Here is a 20,576-nt window from a genome sequence, read left to right as displayed (position 1 = left end):
TCTCCAACCATGACCCAGCTACACATTACGGAAACAGTGAAAACAAAACATACCTCTCTAACCAACGTAACATATTTAGCTGAAGTTAGCGATGCAGATGAAGTTTAGCCTAGGCTTCCTGTTGTGGAGAAATATGACCAGCTCTGCGTCAGATTTGATTATCTTCGTTTGACGAAGACGTCACCATCTCAGGAAGCTCCTCCGATGTCCACTTAATTTGTTTCTTGTTTTAATTTTGGAAATTTGCCTGCCTCTCGTAGGCATTCATGACTACAACTGACAGCTGTTGACAGTTGGCCTTTGCTAATTTGGCAACCCAAATAGGAGGACGCGTTAGCCCATTATTAATACGCTATTCTAGAATTAATCGTTCAAAACATAAACGAAAATTCCAAGAGATTCCGCCCCGTAACTCATTTTTTTTAATGGGTTTTACGGGGTAGAGTAATGTTGTCAAATAAGCCATTACTTCAATTCATCGTGTTTCCTTACTCTCTGACAACATATGGTGATCATTTTTGGAATGGTTACAGTTTATTTTCCATTATTTCCTACATACTGGACCTTTAAGTTATGCATATAACCAGGCTTGGAATTTCACCATTCTGGGGGCAAGGCCACTTGGCCTTCAGTTGGGCACAGGCACGTTGACAAGACCCGTTTTTTCTTTCTAAAATTTGTAATACTTCCGCTAGTTCCAACGTGAATATTCGCTAAAATGTCTCATTAATAGTTTGTGAAATTAGAAATTTACAAAAATAACAATTTTCTATGTTAATTGAAATGCCTTGCGGCCACCAATCCGTGACGTCATACATTCAGTGAACTCTCAGAAGGTGCACGCAGGCACAGGGCTGCAGGAGACGTTTGGGAGCACGGCAAGGTCACTTGGCAGTTAGCCTATCTGAACATGCAATAGTATTCAGCTTAGATATAGAGAATACAATTTTTAAAGTTGTTTCATGTTTAATGAAGTAGGCTATCAAACCCGTTTTAACCATGTCATGGTCCATCCATTTCAATAACCTGGCAGCTTCGAAAATCTAAGGCTGAACATTCATAACATATTCTGTTTAGGTTACTATGTTATAGTAGGTTAGTAGACCTAGTTCATAAAACAGAGTAGGCAAACCTTTTCTAAATCGTCATAAGCCGACGACATAGTCTAATGTAGTTGTTTAACTAACCCAACTCCACACGTCGTTCTCTGTTTACAGTAGGCTACATTACGCGTCATTTCACTCAGTGGCCACATGCACAGCACGTGAATCTGCAAGACACCAGCTTGCTAATGGTGGTACTTCACGACCTAAGAAAAGACCTATCTGTCTGTGCCCTGGCTACAGTAGGCCTACAGTACATGCACTCCTATTGAATTTTCAGAACCATGGAGAGAAATGAGAAAAATGTGTTACATAAAGTTAACACGTTTTCTGAAATTTTTGTTCCATGTGCCCTTTTTAAAATTTTAGCCCCTGCCCCTTCAAAGGTCTCTGCACGCCCCTGGTTGGGCATATTTGGTGGGGGGCACAAAGGCCACATGTCAGGGCACCAAGGCCAAAGTTAACTATACAGTAGTAGGCTATAAAAATTATCAAAGTTTTATTTAGCCTATTCACTGCAGTAGACCTGCATCACTGTATGAAACATGACATATTACATAGAACTGTAAATCATCTGATCATCTAATATTTACAGATATCTAGGCCAGAGTTTCCGCTAGGAAAAAATGGTGCCGGAGGTTTCGTTTTCCGGACATTTTGATGATATGACGGTCAAATATATTATCGCTTCTTAATTACCTAGTCAAGTTGAGAAAAACTGGAGACAGGCTATGTAGCTTAAAGAATGACATAATCAGGCTGAATAGAATGCAACATGTTCATTAGCCTAACTTACGTAAACATGCCTAACAAGATCTAGCCACTATCTATGTTTTCATGGACAGCAAGAGTTCGCTTCGTTCATTGTTTTAAAAAGGCTACGTTGTTTGTTGCTGCTACCCACGTTATCTCCAGTGGTTCCACTGTTTAACTTGCACAGATGCGCACACACAAGAATGAGCGCTCACAACACTACCCCCTAAGGCTATGCCTCTTTATTTGATAACAATAAATTAAGAAATATTTCCTATTCTGGGAAATAGTTTATTTTTCTTTCGGTCCGCGGTTCAATGATACCGTTTAATTGTGCCGGAAATTATCCGCGGACCAGCAATCTCCTCGTCGAGGAGGCCCTAACCCTGCAGATCATAGACAAAAAACGCATAGGCCTACTGTATGCTTTGGGTACAGAACACAGTTGCATGTCCAGTGTACACGGAGAATGACAGTGTCTTGGAGCGGCCGCAACCCGGCAACTCCACTTCCAACGTCATGATTCCGACAGATACGCCCGACACTTATGCTTTTTATCTGATGGTGGAGTTGACAGGACATCTGAGGCTTCAGACGTTACCAATTTATCATCATCCATCGCGTCTGGCCTCTGAAAAAACTTTTAAGGCTAGTCCTGGCCATGTTTGAACCGCCTCACTCATTTGTTCGTTTTTTAACATGGACGTTTTAAGCGTGCGCTTCCTATTTGAAATGTTTCCTATTTGAAATGCAGCTAGGCTATGCGTGTTGTTTAATAGCTTTCAAATGGTAGCGCCTACATTTGAAAACATAGGACCTATTGCTTTAATATAGGCTTACATTTTAAGGCTTATTCTCAAATTCAGATTGCGTTAGGGGGGGGCGGGATTATTAGCCAATTTCAATCGGACAATTTGACCGGAGAGATTTAATTTTGTCGGACATTTCATTTTTTTTCCGGTGTTCCAGTTTAGATGGTGAGCAGGTTAACTTGTGATATTTGCATAAAATCCGTGAATATTCAACAAGACCCTGCCTACTTGTTAACAATGCTTTGCTCTGCCTCCGCCCTTCCAGTGCTGGAGATTCACATTTTCACAAGCCTACAGTGCGTGACAGAATATGAAGCAAGATCTTGCCGAAAACATGCGGGAATCGCTATGTATAATGCATGTCTGCTTAAGCATCCACACAAAATGTTGTGCAAACAGGAAATGTGTCAAAGTAAATCAGCGAAGGTTTTGTTGGGTTTTGAACATGAGTCTCACTGAGGCAAAATGTTCTAAGCAGTAAGCACTATCACCACTACGCCACAGAGAGCAACGCTTGTTATTAGTCTATTAGACTAGTCTACTAGCTTACTAGCTATCTTGATGTCCATGTTAACTGGTGATAGCCTATAACATGAGCAAACACAGCGAATGCATGCCTTGAATAATGCAGATTAATTTTGCCTCAGTAATTTTGCATCACAAACAGTAACAAATGACCCCATCAGACGTTTTTTGTGCAGAAAGCAAAAATTATGAAGATCACTTAGGCCTCGAACTGCTCACTAAAATAGCAAGCTAACAGCAATAGTCCACCTTGCTAACCAATTGCACCACTGGTTATTTTGTATCTATGCAATAGCATGGTGTTCCTATTAAATGAATGTAGGTCTATGTTGTCTTGTGACAGCTTATTTGTCAATCGATCAAGATATTCATTATAGCAAACATCTAGGCTAAGTGAATGTTTGGCTGCTGAACGAGCAGTAAGTAGGCTAAACTATTTTCTAATTTAGGCTACATGGGAATCTGAAACAGCAACATCTGTCATCAAACTCTCTCATCAATGTTTTGTAATATATGCTACCATGATGACCATTTTGTGTCGTGAAAATGCCAGTTTGTTGTACATCAGTTAGGTTTTGGTATGTGAGGCAAAGATGAACCTATTTTGTTGTTTTGAGGCTTGCATATGCCCATGTTACATTGTGATGGCACCAGTTAACATGGGCGTATATTTCTCACTTATGTTAACCTGTGTTAACTTTGACTAACAGTTCAATATATACATAGAAATCTGGCATCAATTTCAGCGGCTCGTAGTGTAGTGGTGTAGACGATGTAGAAGCTAATTCAATCAACTTTCTTGTCCATGCGTGGTTCGAATCCCAGCTAGATCGCTAGTTTTATTTTTTTCCATTCATTCAGTATGTGTCATATTTGTGGATAATGCTTAAACGGACATGTATTAGACATACACTGGTGATGTTTTCAGCGATATCCGTTATATTGTCTCACTTCGTGAAAATGTAGCCTAATATAAACCTGCACTATCGGAGGCAGAGCAGATTAAGAAGTAGGCAGGGTCTTGTTGAATATTCACTGATTATATGCAAATATCACCAGTTAAACTGCTCACCATCTAAACTGGAACACCGGCCAATGTCCGGTAATTACCGGACAACGGAAACCCTGATCTAGGCTATATATAACATTTATTTTATATTTGGCCTGTTATAAAATCATGTATTGAACAATTTAACCACAGCTCAGATTTAAGAAACTTAAATAGCCTAGACGCATGCTTAGCATTTCAAAACTCAGTCAGCTGTCCTCTGATTTACCAATATCTAGGCGATATTTGTAACATTTATTTTGTATTTGGCCCGTTATGAAATCATGTGGAACAATTTAAACACATTGTAAAACTTAAAGCCCAAATTTGGAGACATCCATGCATGTCAAAATTTACTGCAAATTCAAAACTGGATTACTCTGGAACGGCTAACTGTACAGGGGACTGCTTTACACCTTTATGTTCGGTAAGGTCTGCTGTTTATTCTGATATGGTTTGTCGTGTGTTAAAAGAAGGGTTCGTGAAGTATTCCACCGAGATGAATGGGTTGGGAGATCATGGGACGCAAAACCTTCAGTAAAATGTATGATTAAATTGAATTATATTATTTACTTTTCTCGCGAACCGTTCAACTCAGCAATTATCGGGTAACATCGTTTAAAAGCTGAGAAAAAGCTCTTTCATGTGATACTTGTGATGTCTGTGTGATGAATAGGCTACTTTGCGAGTAGTTCAACTGAGATAAATGGGTGAATTTGGACGCACTTTCTTTCTTGCGCTGTCACTTTCTCCACTTCGTAAAAGACTAAATTAATTTGCGCTGTGAATGCTAAGATTATTTTGACAGGCCACAGGCTAAATAAAAATCACTATTAGTAGGACGCAAAGCAGAATATTGAAAGAAGGGGGCACCAAGGCCACCGTGGCCTGTAAACCTCTGATTTTCAAAGGGGCCTCACGGCCATGGCCGTCGTGGCCACCGTGAAATTCCTACCCTGCACATAACTACTACGAGGAAGACAGGACTGAGGAGGCCACTGAAGGGGCTACAACGTCCAGGCAGTAGTAGCGTATAAAAGTATGTGGGGAAGCTGACTATGTCGCAGAGCAAACCTGCCTGAGGGGTTGCGTACCCACTCAACTAGAGGGATGGCAACTTCATGGGCAGAGAAAGGCCCTTGGCGCCATAAGCCAGTGTAATGGCCTGCACAATCCAGTGAGAGCCGCTGTTTAGACAGCGCCTTGCCCTGCACCGGATTAGCAGACAAAAAGTTGGTCACATCGCCTAAACCTTGTGTACGAGTTATGTATGCACATAATGCCCGCACTGGGCACAACAAAATCTTTCTTGTTCCTCAGAGGAAAACGGAGGAGGTGAAAAGGTAGATAGCTCAATCGCCATAGACTATAGGGGTCGGCAACCCGCAGCTCCGGAGCCGCATGCGGCTCTTTGATCCCTCTGATGCGGCTCAGCTTTTCAAAATAATTAATGAGTATTTAATTAAAATGTATTTTATTTTAGTTCGTTCATTTTCAAAATGTAATATTGTAGGTCTATCTGAGTAATTTATATAACTTTCCACCTCACTTGTCTCCATAACCGTAGCCTGCACAATATTGTTACATTAGCGGTGCGTAGCCATGTCAATATCAAACAAAATCACCGATCTCCCTCCATTTCAGTCAACGAGAACACTTTAATTGTTATTGTTGTTGTGTGCGCTTGCTGTAGGCTAGATAAGGAAAATGTCAAAAAAGTTTACTATGCCGAGTGTAGGGAGAACTGGCACAATCGTAACACTTTTCTATTCTCTCCATTCAAACCCGTTTTACACAAATCTGTTAAACGTGAAAGCTGTGAAATTTGGCCAGAAAGGAGTCATACATGTTTACTCCATGAAAGTTGAAAAAGAACCTACCTTTGTTCTACCTTTGTTACAACCTGACGCAGCCATTAAAATGTGCAGTAGCCTACCGTTGTAGCATAAGTGTCATGAATGTAACAGTTCTAAAATCGTGATAGCCTTGTTGATAAACTGCTGATTTCTTTCATGTCTGAAGCATTTGGTCCAGTGATCTTTGAAGTTGCTGCGGCTGTGTAAAGTTTAACTGGCTGTGATGGCGGCACAAAATTCATAATCCATAACTCACAGATTTATTTATTTATTGGGGGGGGGGGCAAAAACTGCTGTAATTTCTTGCTTTCCAACCGCGGTAAGAAAACATCCATACCGTCCCAGCCCTACTGGTAGGTCTCTGGGCTGGGGGGGCGGGCGGCCACTCCACTTCCAGCTTGCGAAAAAGGAATTATCCACTTTGCCCTCCTCATTTGCCGAAGGAGATCCTTGGGCGCCCGGCAGATCAGACTGCTCGTCATCGGACAGGCGGTGCTCGTCCAAGCCCAAGTCCAAGACGTGACCGTCGTCGTCAGCCCCGGGGGGCTCGTGTTGCTGGGCCAGAGAACGAGCTAGCTAAGTTTTTAGTTCATTTTTCAATTGCCTGTTTTATTGTCAACATGAGGGTTTATATTTACACCTACTGACTTCACCAAACTTTACCTTCCAACTGTGGTCTGGGTCCAGAGACTTCACACATGAAACATATTCTTGCATAGCCTGCTCAGCATTCATGTCGCCCAATTGCTTCCATGCCTGCCTGAAAAAGAAATGAATACAAATTAAAATATTGCTACAAGTGTCCAAGCACATTGTGCAAAGCGCCCCAAGTTGCGGCCTGAAGGATTTGACAAATGTTTCCAAATGTGGCGTGTGTTTAAAGAATGTTGTGATGACAGATTTCAAAACTCTACTCAACCTCATCCTCCAGGTACCTACATCATAGCGGACATCTTTACTTAATTTTTAACGGACAAAGTGGCGGCTATCAGTAGTCAGTTCTCTAAACTGCGCAGTCATACCATGTCTCCCCATATCATGTCACACTTAAAATGTCCCACAGCACACTAACATCCTGTGTGAAGAAAAAATAAACATACCATAGCCTAAAACTTCAAATAATACAGATATGGCCTTATTATGGCTTCTATGCAAGAGCTGCTCAGTAAAACAAGCGCCCTCTATTTCATTTGTAGGTGACTATATCTAATTTAATTGTTGTTATGAACTGGATATGTGATGATTCTGTGAATACTGGATATGGGGCCCCTGTTGTACAATGCCTGCATACCACAAATAGTGCAATCCTAGAGCCCGACCGATAAAGGATTTTGAAGGCCGATACCGATACAAATATTTGTTGATTTAAAAATCCGATATTCCGATATATCGGCCGATATAAAAAAAAAAAAATTCAGAAACGCGCAACAAAACATTAACAGATTTCCCTAACATTAGTTATTTATAGTTATTTATGAGTATTGACTAAAATAATATGATAATGCATTTTAAAAACAAACTTGTTTATTTTTAAATAATATTGTCACAGTGGAACAGAGGAACATCGAAATATATTAAAGTTCTGATAAATAACATTTATAAAAATAGAAACTTAAGATATGAAACTTAGTCTTTTGAACAAAAACACAATAACAACAACAACCAAATCAAAGTTACCAGTATTAAAAGACTTGGTAAGCTTCATAAATATAACTTTGAACTAAGACTTAATAATTACAAAAAATAATGATGACATTATTACTATCATCATCATTTGTATTATCATTAAACAAGATAAAGGTCACTCCTAAATGTTTGCGTGTGCGTGTGTAATAATTAGTCCCTATTGCCTTATAATTACAATGTCAGCTTGCTTATCCCTTTACCTGCACTTTTAAAATGATTTCCATCAAGCTACATCAAACCATTTTCAATCATCAGTTGCTGCCTGCCTTCTAAAACCTACTATTTAGTGATCTAAATCCATTATGTAACTTGTTAATGCTGCGGCTGAACGACAGTCTGAAACGCACACTTGGCGTCATTGGATTTCACACACATGTAAAAGAAAAGCTAACTTTTATGCACAAGCTACGTTTTGCACAAGCTACGTTTGATACTTTTTCTCTATGTCTAAATGTTCACTCCTCGCACGTCTAACTTACAGTTTACAATGCAGGGACTGTAACTACAGATATACTAGTTATAAATACAGTAATCATTACTTTATTTAGGCAGAATACGTTCGTTGTGGTTTCCAAGCTCATTAATGTTAACGTTAGCGGTCTTCCACTGATATTCATGGCATTAGCTAGCTTTGTGGTTAGCTAGTCTATGATGAGCCATAATTTAGCAATGGATAACGTCATACTGCAAATTGTAAAACATACGCTTTCAAAATAACAGGCCGGGGAGAGATGATACGTCTCACTGCTATAACTGTCACGCTATTAAAGAAATACATCTTCAGTCACATTGTCAAAAGTTAAAAGGACAGACAGTCAACTACACTGTAACAACGTAACGTAACTAGATGTACCGCAGAGCGGTACAAAATATGACCGCCGCCCAGTCCAGCACATTTTTTCCACAAAAAGAAATCACGCTGAAAGGCCTATATGATTCTAACTGTCTCACTAAATTGCATTATCCACACTCAATTCTTGGTATCTGCTAGACAACAAGTACCAAAACATGATTAGTTCATAGATTTCACATGTAAAATTAATTTTATACAACCCCACCTCCATCTTGCCTGTTCATAATTCTGAGAAATTCTTGATTGTTTGTGTTATGTTTATGTTATGTGTGTGGGTGTGTGTGTGTGTGAGCGTGTGTGTGGGTGTGTGCGTGCTTGTGTGTGTGCCTGCGTATGTGCCTGTGCATGCAAGCGTACATATGTCTACTGTGTGAGTATGTGTCATACGTATGATTACTGTGAATGTATGTGTGTGTGTGTGTGTGTATCTGTTTGTGCACATGTGTGCACATGAAATGGGTTAACATGACCCCTGGAGGCAAACATACGGAAAAAAATGGTCATCCTAGGCCCTACAGTTCTCAAGATATTCACAGAGAACTGTGTCTGCCCTACCCTCCTTTCGGGGGGTCCAGTCCAGCGGGGGGGCTACAGATCAAAACGAAAAATGACGGTTCCATGCTATCCATGTGGGGGTACATGCCCACCAAGTTTTGTGTACCCCGGTCTTTCAGTGTCCCGGGAATCCTTGTTGGTGTACGTCACTAAATGAACACATAAATTATTTTATTGTAAGGCCCCCCATGAACGAAAGTACACAAAACTGCAGTTTTGACCTTGTCAGCCAGAGATATTGTGATGAAAACACCAAATTTTTTGCTTTTTAATTTTTAACTGGGTGGCGCTATACATGAAATAAGTGGTAATGGGATGAGTTGACATGCCCCCTTAAGACCAACATATATAAAAAAGGTGGACCTCCTAGGCCTTACGGTTCTCGAGATATTCACAGAACACTGTCTCCGGCCACCTACAGGCCAGTTGGTGTATAGTAACATAAATTAATTTATTGTGTGGCCCCCCATGAACGGAATTCCACAAAACTAGGCGTGCATACAGATGGTGTCATAATGATCCTACACTTCCAATTTCGTGCAGTTTTGACTATGTTAGGTCACAGATACCTTCGATTACAACACCTCATTTTTACTTTTTTGTGTTTAACTAGGTGGCGCTATACATGAAATAAGTGGTAATGGGGTGGGTTGACATGCCCCCTTAAGACCAACATACATAAAAAAGGTGGACCTCCTAGGCCCTACGGTTCTCGAGATATTCACAGAAAACTGTCTCCGGCCACCTACAGGCCAGTTGGTGTATAGTAACATAAATTAATTTATTGTGTGGCCCCCCATGAACGGAATTCCACAAAACTAGGCGTGCATACAGATGGTGTCATAATGATCCTACACTTCCAATTTCGTGCAGTTTTGACTATGTTAGGTCACAGATACCTTCGATTACAACACCTCATTTTTACTTTTTTGTGTTTAACTAGGTGGCGCTATACATGAAATAAGTGGTAATGGGGTGGGTTGACATGCCCCCTTAAGACCAACATACATAAAAAAGGTGGACCTCCTAGGCCCTACGGTTCTCGAGATATTCACAGAAAACTGTCTCCGGCCACCTACAGGCCAGTTGGTGTATAGTAACATAAATTAATTTATTGTGTGGCCCCCCATGAACGGAATTCCACAAAACTAGGCGTGCATACAGATGGTGTCATAATGATCCTACACTTCCAATTTCGTGCAGTTTTGACTATGTTAGGTCACAGATACCTTCGATTACAACACCTCATTTTTACTTTTTTGTGTTTAACTAGGTGGCGCTATACATGAAATGAGTGGTTATGGAATGGGTTGACATGAGATCAACCTTGAGATCAACATACAAAAAAAAATGGTCCTCCTAAACCCTACGGTTTTCGAGATATTCACAGAAAACTGTGTCTGCCCTACCCTCCTTTCGGGGGGTCCAGTCCAGCGGGGGGTCCACAGATCAAAACGAAAAACGATGGTTCCATGCTATCCATATGGGGTTACATGCCCACCAAGTTTCGTGTACCGCGGTCTTTCAGTGTCCCGGGACTCATTGACGGAAATTTGGGCATGCGAAAAAGAAAAAAGAAAAAAAATTCTGACTTAACCTATATGACCGCCGCTTCGCTGCGCAGCGGTCATAATTACTAGCTAATTCCGCTTCACTCTCGGCTTATTTAACAGCAGCAAAACTGGGCATTGTTTTCACGAATTTTGTCATGCTTATTTGAGTTAAGAGAACTGATGGGGATGTTCTTTTAATTGTTATTCAAGCAATGTATGTCTCGTGACCAAATCACCATGAACACACTTAACTGATGATCTCACTCGTGGACAACTGGTTCTCTCCCGACTCCGGCTGGATCAGCAGGTTGCAGGATGTGTGGCGCGTTATACACGAGTGTTGCCAGCAGGGACGGTGTAGAGTGCCCTCTGGAGGACAAACTATACAACGCCAACACTCATGACATGGTTGAAGGGTGTTTCGTCCGTTTTTATTTTATTTTTAAAATATTCATTTATTGGCCATTATAAATGCCGATACCGATAGTTTGGAAAATGCCTAATATCGGCCGATAATATCGGCTCGCCGATAAATCGGTCGGGCTCTAAATCATACAATCAATGAGAGCATGTGGTTATAAATTCTTTGATGCAACAGTTGCTTTTCTGGACCAGTGAGTGACATTTGGGTAATTTTATGCAGCACACCTGATGATCTCTCATGGCACACTAGTGTGCCCCGGCACAGTGGTTGAAAAACACTGGTTTAAGCCACATTGATAGCACAATGTTATCAATACTATGCATAGTATTATGTTGTTATAAGCAGCCTTCATTACTTTGGAAATGCAAGCATGTAATGACATGTAGCCATTTCTTGACATTTCTGTTTGCAATTAAAAGTGAATTATGAGCCTGTTAGCCACCTAGCTATGTGAGTAGAATATGTTTCAATCGGCATCATGTTGTTGTAAATGCTTAGCTGAAGGAAAACGGATTATTGAAGACTCACCAATTCCATTCTACAAAGGCAGTAGACCAGTCTGATATGTAGATCATTTTTTGATTGGTCAACAATTATTGGGCGTGGCTCCAATTCTGGGCTACAGGGCAATTTTTATCTCACCTGCTCAAGTCTGCACACCACAAATGTCACCTTGTTGTCCTGTCTCTGCCTCAACATAACATAAATGCCTATAGTAGATTAAAACAATGACTCATGAACCAGATTAATATGAAATATGTGACGCAGACACAGGCGACACAGAGCGATATAGCGATGAAATACACTGCGATGCAAAGCAACCCGACGCAGAACCATAAAATGGTCACAGCGCCGTAGTAGTGGCAGCGTAGCTACGCCTGAAGTTGACGCAGAAGCATGTTGAGCCCTTAACTTTAGATCGGCCACCTCAACATAAACTCTGGCAACCCCTGGTTATGTGGCCGAAGGGGTTTTGTTTTGAAATTGCAGCACATTTCTACATAGTATCTAACTTTTGGATACAATTCTAATGTAATAGCAGCCCAACATAATGAACATATCAAAGAATCAACGTTGGTCATGGCATGCACAGATCAGCTGTGCTTTTGAATAGATATTTCTACCAACATGCTTCAGGTAACATGAATGCAAAACAATCATGAGACAAAGTATTTTTTCTTGATATAATGGCTGACATTATTGCTGACATAATTGGCCGTTTGGTTATGATACATGAAAGGGCTGCTGAGATATGAGCTCACTTCCTGTTTGGCGGCTTCACCACCAATTTCGATTGACTGTTACGAATGCCTTTGTCAATCGTTCCAGAAAGCAATGCATTAATAAAGCATAGTCTGAAGATGTCTGTGCCAATTTTGGTGAAGATCAGATTAAATTTGTAACCTATGAAAACGTTTTCGTGTTTTTGATTAAAGTGCCCATATTATGACTATTTTTCAACAAGTTAAAATAGATCTATGAGTTTCAGAAAACATGTTTCTGAAGTTGTTTGCTGGAAATAGCTTGTAGGAAAAGATTCTTACCTACCTCTATTACACTTTTTCAGTCCCTTTCAAAGTGTGCTGTTTCTGCTGCTCATTGCATATTAATGAGCTGCTGCTCACTTACCCACGCCCCACTCCATTAACTGTTACCAGGGCCATTCGTGCCAAATCAGCAAATGCCTCCAGCCTCGCCTGACCATCTTGACTTTGCTTCATAGTTTATGTCAATAATGCTAAATATTACCCAACAACTACTGTGCAAAGGTTTAAGCTTGTATCTACATTATTTTCTGAGATATGTAGGCTTAAAAAACAGTTGAACTCGTAGGCTTGGTGTGGAGAGGTGGGGTGTTGATTATGCAACGTCTGAAACACGCCAATTCAAACTCCCCTAACATCTAGGCCTACTACACCTTTGTTTTACATAGTTAGGCTACAGAACTGCATCTTCTCAGATGAAGCACTGTGATATTATCTGGTCAATAATTGCCAATTAGATTATTTAGCGTTCATGTAAACAAATCGGTTGAAATCTTTAATCAGATTCATTTCAAATTGGATTTAAATAAAAATGTCCATGCAAACGTGGCTATTGATTCCAATTGGAAAGACAGCTAGATGCTAGTCACACGTTACATATTGATTCACAGGACATTCAATCCTTTTACTAACACAATGGTTATGAAGAAATGTGTAACTGACTTATGCCGAAACTATGTACACTACCAACCTAATTCGTTTCCAATAGCAGCTCTACCGCAGTGTTGAGAGGACGAAGTTAGCCCGTAGCTAACACTTACCATAATCTCTATGTAAAACGGTTAGCTTGCTAGCTAGCTATCTAACAGTGGAACTTCAGTAGCCTACAACATAAGCTTAGCTATCTCACCTAGTTGTAGGAAATATGTAAGTGATGGGATTAGAATGAATCCCATGAACAAACAGATAACTCTTACACCAACCTTATTTTGTGCCTTTTATTCACGTTTGTACGATTTTTTTTGTACGAAGTTTGTATGTGCGTGGAAGCACCAGAGACACACAATAACACATCAAATCCCAGAAAAAGTGATTTATAATATGGGCACTTTAAATCCAATATGGTGGCCGAATCAATTGCGTTGATGTCAGAAGGTCCCGATCTCATTCCACAAGCCTAGAGCGCTCTCTCGCGACTGTAGACGGTAATGTTTCATGTAGGTTTTATGTCAGTTAATATGAATTAACATATAATGTTCAATTATATATATTTTCATATATAAATCACACCTGACTATAAGTTGCAGGACCAGCCAAACTATGAAAAAAAAGTGTGACTTATAGTCTGGAATACGGTACACAGATGCCCACGATCAGCAACCATTCATCCAATGTTCCAAAGGCATTCGGTTTACTAATTTGATATCATTTTAAAAGGCTAACTGAAAACATTGGAGAACCCTTTTGCAATAATGTAAGTTCATAATGTAAACTGAAAACTGCTGCCCTGATTAAAAAAAACAATGCAACTGATCTCAGCTGGTATTCTGTCTATAATGGAGTGGAATGGAAATTGAAGCCAAACTTTTGAACGGCAGTGTATTACCTTATGCGTAGTACAAAAATACAATGAAATTATATACAGTATGTTGTATGATTGTAAAATGCATTGAATTTCTTGTAAAGTTTAAATTGTTTTGTTAACCATGTTAAAGCATTTTGTTGATCTTTGTTATACTGGTGTCTTGTCATTTTTGTAGATCTAATATTTGCTTGTTTGTAAATGTTTGTTTATGTTAGTTACCTAAAGTTTTTGTTCCTGATTATTTAATGAAATTGTTTGAGACATCTATCTATCTATCTATCTATCTATCTATAAAAGCAAGAAGCGTCTGTGTGTCTGTGTGTCCTAATGTCACGCATGTCTCGCTGACCAATAGATGTCTTGCTACGGGCATGAGTAAGTGCAGTGCCAAATTTGATGCTGTTTGAATAAGAAATGCAAAAGATATTGTTAAATATATTGGTAAAAGAAACACACATTGGCTTTCGCCGCTAGCCACTCCCCCTCCCACACAGCACTGTACTGTAAGCTACCAGTGAGGATGGAAGCAGGGCTTTGGCAGAACTGGATCAGTGTAGGTTACACGGGTAAAAACTTAAGCGAGTGCAAGATGTGTTAACATGTCTGACCTCAACAATAAATACTCCCTGTATGCAGTTTGCTTGCATAAAATGACTCCGCGGATTTTGCAACAAAACGCCAACACACACAAGTATGCAGTGGCTCTTCAAAATGACGTAAAAAATGATGTTTAATAAACGGACACTTCGAATAGCCCAGGCTACTTTGGACTGTCTTTAGACTTTTAATAAGCAAACGACAATTCCAACTGCAAGATCCTAAATTGAAACTATCAATAATGGTCCCGAATTAAAGAACGTCTCAGGATGCCACACATGCAAAGCATAACCAGCGACAAGTAACGAGTGGCAGACAGAGTGTGATGTCACTTATAGGCCACCAGAGACTGTTGCAAATTTCAAAAATGGTTTGTTTTCTCTATCATCAAGTTATTCAATAGGCTAAGCATCTAGCCTTGACTCAAAACAGCTGTTAGGATTCGTCACTTGCAGCCATGCTTAAATTCTGCTCACTTCACAAAAAAAGCAGGCCTACCTGCAGGCATGTAATTGGGCTACAGGGATAGCATGTTTGAATGGGCACTGCACTAGTTTCTAAATAAAATGATTTTTCCCTTCTGTAAACCTAACACATGTGCCAGTGTCTCTTTATTCTAGTTTTCATAGCAGATTGAAGCACACAGAGAAGCAGTCACCATCAGCTAGTCTGTACGTCAGCTTTTCTCTTTCCTCCCCACAATTGATTTTGCCTCTTCAGAATATAGTAAGACATCCAATATTTAGCTATGCATCTTGCTTAGATGGTAAAACATCTTATTTTTGTTACATGACCATTATATCATGGAGATGAATCACAAGATTAAGGGCAGTTGTGGGTTGGACGAGGAGCGCTGACGGGTCAGATGTCAAATTAGGGAATGAAAACATTCTACTCATTCTACTGGTTACTGCAACTTGCAGTTATGAGTAAATTGATCATAACTTCTGAACCAAAGGTGATACATTGATTGTTTTTTTTTTTTTTTTCACTGAGGAGAACACAAAATTGTCTATTTCTCATACACTATCTACACTAGAAAATAAGTTAAAAATAAGATTTATCTGTTTAAAAATGTTTATGATTAAATTCAAATTAATAATGTTTGAATATTTAAAAACAAGGTGCGTTACACTCAAACCTATTAACTATACCATTTAAAGAGCTACAGTAGTTCTCCTCATTACAATAGTGAGTATATTGTATCTCTGTCATGTAGCATAACCACACAATAAGCTTATTGTAGAATTAGAATTAGAAGTAGAATTCTAAAGAATATAGCTGCAAGCAGCAATGTGGGGGCCTAGCAGTGTGCTAGGAGGAATGGCGTTGCCATGGCATTAGCAGGCACTCACAGCAAGTTTGATGGCAATTGGATGAAGAACGGCTGAGAAATAAGCTCATTTACTTTGTAATAGTGCCCCTAGAGGCAAAATTGCACCAATGTCCTTGTGCGCTCTCACAATCAGCTACCATGTCCCTCTACCAAGTTTGGACTTCATACACCAAAGAGTTGCTGAGATCACTTTCTTTATTACAGCACCCCTAGAGGCCAAATGAGACCACTTTCCTTGCTCACAATCAGCTACTTTTTCCCTGTATTAAGTTTGTACTTCATACATCAAAGCGTTGCTGAGATACGAGCTCACTTCCTGTATTGCAGTGCCCCCTATAGAGGCCAAATGATGCCAATTTCCTAGTGTGTCATCATGATCAGGTAACAGGTCCTTATACCAAGTTTGGACTTCGTACATCAAAGCGTTGCTGAGATACAAGCTCACTTCTTGTATTGCATTGCCCCCTATAGAGGCCAAATGATGCCAATTTCCTAGTGCGTCCTCACAATCAGATACCAAGTCCCTGTACCAAGTTTGGACTTCATACATTAAAGCATTGCCGAGATGTTAGCCCACTTCCTGTTAGGCGGCATCGTCGCCATGTGTGATTGGCCGTCACGGGCAAATAAACTTGAAATTAAAAATTCTGACAAGTATCATTTGTGCGGGTCGGTCTGCAGATCATCTTCGCCAAATTCCGTGAAAATCGGATGAAATTTGTAACCACTGAAACTTTTCGTAGAGTTTGGACTAAATACAATAAGGCGGAGGTCCAAAATGGCGGAAAGTGATGCGATAGGGGTCTGATCTCGGGATGGTCCAAGAATTTAGACGCTACCTCAATTGTGAAAATCAGACAAAAGAGTCAAGGATCACGCGCATGAATGCATGTCCAACATTGAACTGGTGGTGGCGCTAGAGCGTTCAATGAATATGCATAAAAATTGCTGTGAGTCATTGGGACAGTGTCCTGACTAATGGTATCAAGTTTTGTTATGTTAATTCAAAGAGTAACCGAGATGTTAGTCCACTTCCTGTTTGGCGGCTTCGTCGCCATATTGATATTTGGGCAAACAAACTTGAAATTGAAAAATCTGACAAGTATTGTTTGTGCGGCTCGGAGTTTGGACTAGGGATGTAACGGTATGAAAATTTAACCTCACGGTTATAGTGACCAAAATTATCACGGTTTTCGGTATTATCACGGTATTTCTGAAAGTGTGTTCAATATGTTCAGAAAGCACTGATAGGCCTACACAAGCTGAAATAGTTTCAAAAAGTGTTCATGTTTAATTGGCTATCTGCTTATAGCTTAACTTACCCTACCATAACTTGGAGTTTGCTATTTCTGTTATTTGGATGCAATGAGTGAGAACAAAGTAAGAGTTCAAAATAAAACTTTAGGCTACTGTATTCTCCTGATAACGTGAGTGGAATGGATTTAATGTGGACGCGAACATAAAAAGACGCAGAGTGGCTACATGATACAGTGCACATTTTGCGGTGAAAAAGTTCCGCCTTTTAAAATCAGGTGTAGCCTAATCCAAATCGTAGTTAAAACCATAAATTAGACAACAGAATCAGTAGGGTACCAGTTTTGTTCCATTGTACCAGGCCTACTGTATGTCAAAAGCAGGCTCGGATGAAGCTGGGAAGGATTAAACACACGGTTTCCACATCGCGGTAATCAACAGTGATAATCATGATGTTTGAAATGAAAACAGTAATTATTATCGTCAACATTTTTATCGTGGTTTACCATTATACCGGTAATCGTTACATCCCTAGTTTGGACTAAATCCAATATTTGTGGACGTCCAATATGGCGGAAAGTGAATTAATAGGGGTCACTGAACTCAGGTCAGTCCAATGATTCCAACGGTGCCTGATGTGTGAATATCGCACCGATCAATGATCAATGATCATGCATGAATGTGAGTCCAGTTTTGACCCATTGGTGGCGCTAGAGTGTTGGGCATAGATCTCTGTAAATTGGTGAGAGTTATCACGGGACGGTCCTGAATCAATCGACCCAGGGGTTCAATTTTCGGCTAAATTTTGACCAGTTTTGACCTGGTGGCGCTATACGGCTGCAGTGTCCCAAAACTTTCTGCCAAATTTCAGCACTTTTTAGCCAGGTGTTCTATGGGCTGCCACTTCCTTGCTTCTACCACATTGTCTTACAACCTTTTGTCATGTGGCAGTGTCATTTTCAGTCATAAAAAACATATTAGTCAAGAGAAAATCAACTTTAAATCAATATTTGCCAGGGGTATGATTAATTTTGTTCTTAACTGTAGGTGTACATTTAGTGAATCAGCCTGTAGATGTATTGAGCAAAGGGTTGCCGGTAGGGAATGTTGAGACATTGAGATGTTGAAATGTTCTTTCTGCTGAGATAAAAGGCAGGACAAACACACACAAACACTCATACATGGGCACACACACAGGCACACACACACACACACACAGCAAGGGCTGCAGCTATCAATTATTTTTTGAATCGAGTATTCTATCGATTATTGCATCGATCAATTGAGTAATAGGATATAAATGTGGATTTGTGCATCTGCAGCATTTACCATTACTACCAAATAACCTATAATAATTATGTCTGGGATAGACCTATTTGGTGAGGCAACCTAACACAGGGAGAGTGTATGTGTGTGTGTGTGCGAGTGTGTGTGAGTGAGAGAGAGAGAGAGAGAGAGAGAGAGAGAGAGAGACAGTGAGTAGTGTGTGATAATGAGCTCTTTGGTGTATTGCTCACTTGCAATTTAACATGAATTTGTTTACTAATTTTCACAACTGAACACCAAATATAGTAAGGGTGTAAAGCTTAGCTAGTAGTAAACACAAATGGAATGTTATGTCATGGAACATTGCGATCCCCAACACGCGAAAGTTCGGGTTTGCTCCATCTTTTGATGATAAGTTTAATAAATAAACCCCTCGCATAACACATCCCGACATTACACACTATATGCAGGCCAACGTTTCACAGGAATGTTTTATTTATTTATTTTTTTTTTGCAGTTTTTTTTGACGAGCTCAGACTCGCGGTAGGCATCGTGTGACCGTGGTATTGCGGTAATGCAGTTACCATCCTAGCCCTATATAAACACGGTATTATTTACAGATAAGTGCAGGAAAAGTAAGTACTATGGTTATGGTATTTAGCAAACACTTTTATCCAAAGCGACTCACAACATAAACTAAAGCATAACTATGCTAAGTCTTATTGCATATATGAAGTGGACAGACTTGAAGAAATAGAGTGCAAAATGTAACATTGAATGTAGGGAAGAACAGCATACTGTATATACATACTGTACATTTAATCTGCAGAGTGACTTACCATTTCCGCTGGCCCTCAAAATCGAAAAAGCCAGGTTTCGCTGCATCACATTTCCCATTCTTGACCTGTATAGGCATATCACAAGATGGCATGAGTAAATAAACAGTTTTAAGCATAATGCCAGTCATCTATGACAATGTTGGATTGTGCAATTGAATGGCAGCAGGTAAAATGCAAGGACACATTACATTACCTTCAAAAGAGCACTTGTCATTTCGTATCAAATCAGACACAATCCAGGAAAATGGTTTCAGAACGACTCAGATTTTCCTCAAAGTTTGTCTACACAATGTTTAGTTTCCATAACTAAAACATGTAAATATTTTTGTTCAATTCTATTGTTTTCATAGTATTTTTGCCCTTGATTGTTTACACTCTCTAAAAGACCTCATCTTGGAGGCCATATTTGGACATTCATATCTTAAAAAGTATTATTCCTAGCCTGACCAAACTTTGTAGAATGGAAGACAAACATGTTCTCAGTAAGACTCAATCATTAGTAATTATGTACCACAGTCTCACTGATTTTATAATTGTTCTTTTATTGGTTTGAATAGCTTGTCATCTCTTCAACTGGTGTGAGCGTAGTGTAAAGAATATGTTAAGTTCTTCTTCATCCCAAAGGAGTTAATGCCTTGTTAAAGGAGCAAAATGCTATGCTGTGTTTCACCTGAGGGGGCATCTATTGTTTATTGTAAATGTTTATTTTGGTGTTCTTAAAACACCTGTAACTACATGCATTTAATCTGTGAATGGGACTTTGATACAATAAATATCCATATACAAAAATACGCACACACCTTGTTTTTATCCTTATTATTGTTATGGTAATTTGTTGTGGAGACTTCAAATTGTGGGAAAACATTAATACATTGATGTATCTGAAGATGAAATAGTAACTGATATCAAATGGGGAAAAAACGGTATTTTAATACCCTCAATATCACACTTAATGCATATTTTTCCTAAATCTAGGGCCCTTTGGAAAGTCAGGAGACATTTAGTACAGACTTTGTTTACACATGCTTATTATGAGTTGGTCTTCCA

At 39.6% G+C, this 20,576-nt stretch overlaps 1 protein-coding gene across 1 annotated transcript in view; it reads right to left on the bottom strand.

Moving 5' to 3' along the window:
- The window catches only part of acbd6 (acyl-CoA binding domain containing 6), a 120,499-nt gene that overhangs the window by 80,960 nt on the left and 18,963 nt on the right, over positions 1 to 20,576 (bottom strand). Inside the window, exons 2-3 of the mRNA XM_076277784.1 lie at positions 19,530 to 19,594; positions 6,761 to 6,857 (exon numbers count right to left, since the gene is read on the bottom strand). Coding sequence (XP_076133899.1) covers positions 6,761 to 6,857; positions 19,530 to 19,594 — 162 coding nt within the window. The remainder of the gene's footprint in view (positions 1 to 6,760; positions 6,858 to 19,529; positions 19,595 to 20,576) is intronic.

This window comes from Alosa pseudoharengus, unplaced genomic scaffold, assembly GCF_046254945.1.
Source record: "Alosa pseudoharengus isolate Yale_2024_CS ecotype anadromous, Long Island Sound unplaced genomic scaffold, YU_APseudo_1.1 YU_APseudo_1.1_scf_11, whole genome shotgun sequence".
Taxonomy (NCBI): Eukaryota; Metazoa; Chordata; class Actinopteri; order Clupeiformes; family Clupeidae; genus Alosa; species Alosa pseudoharengus.
This window is presented reverse-complemented; position numbering and strand designations above follow the sequence as displayed.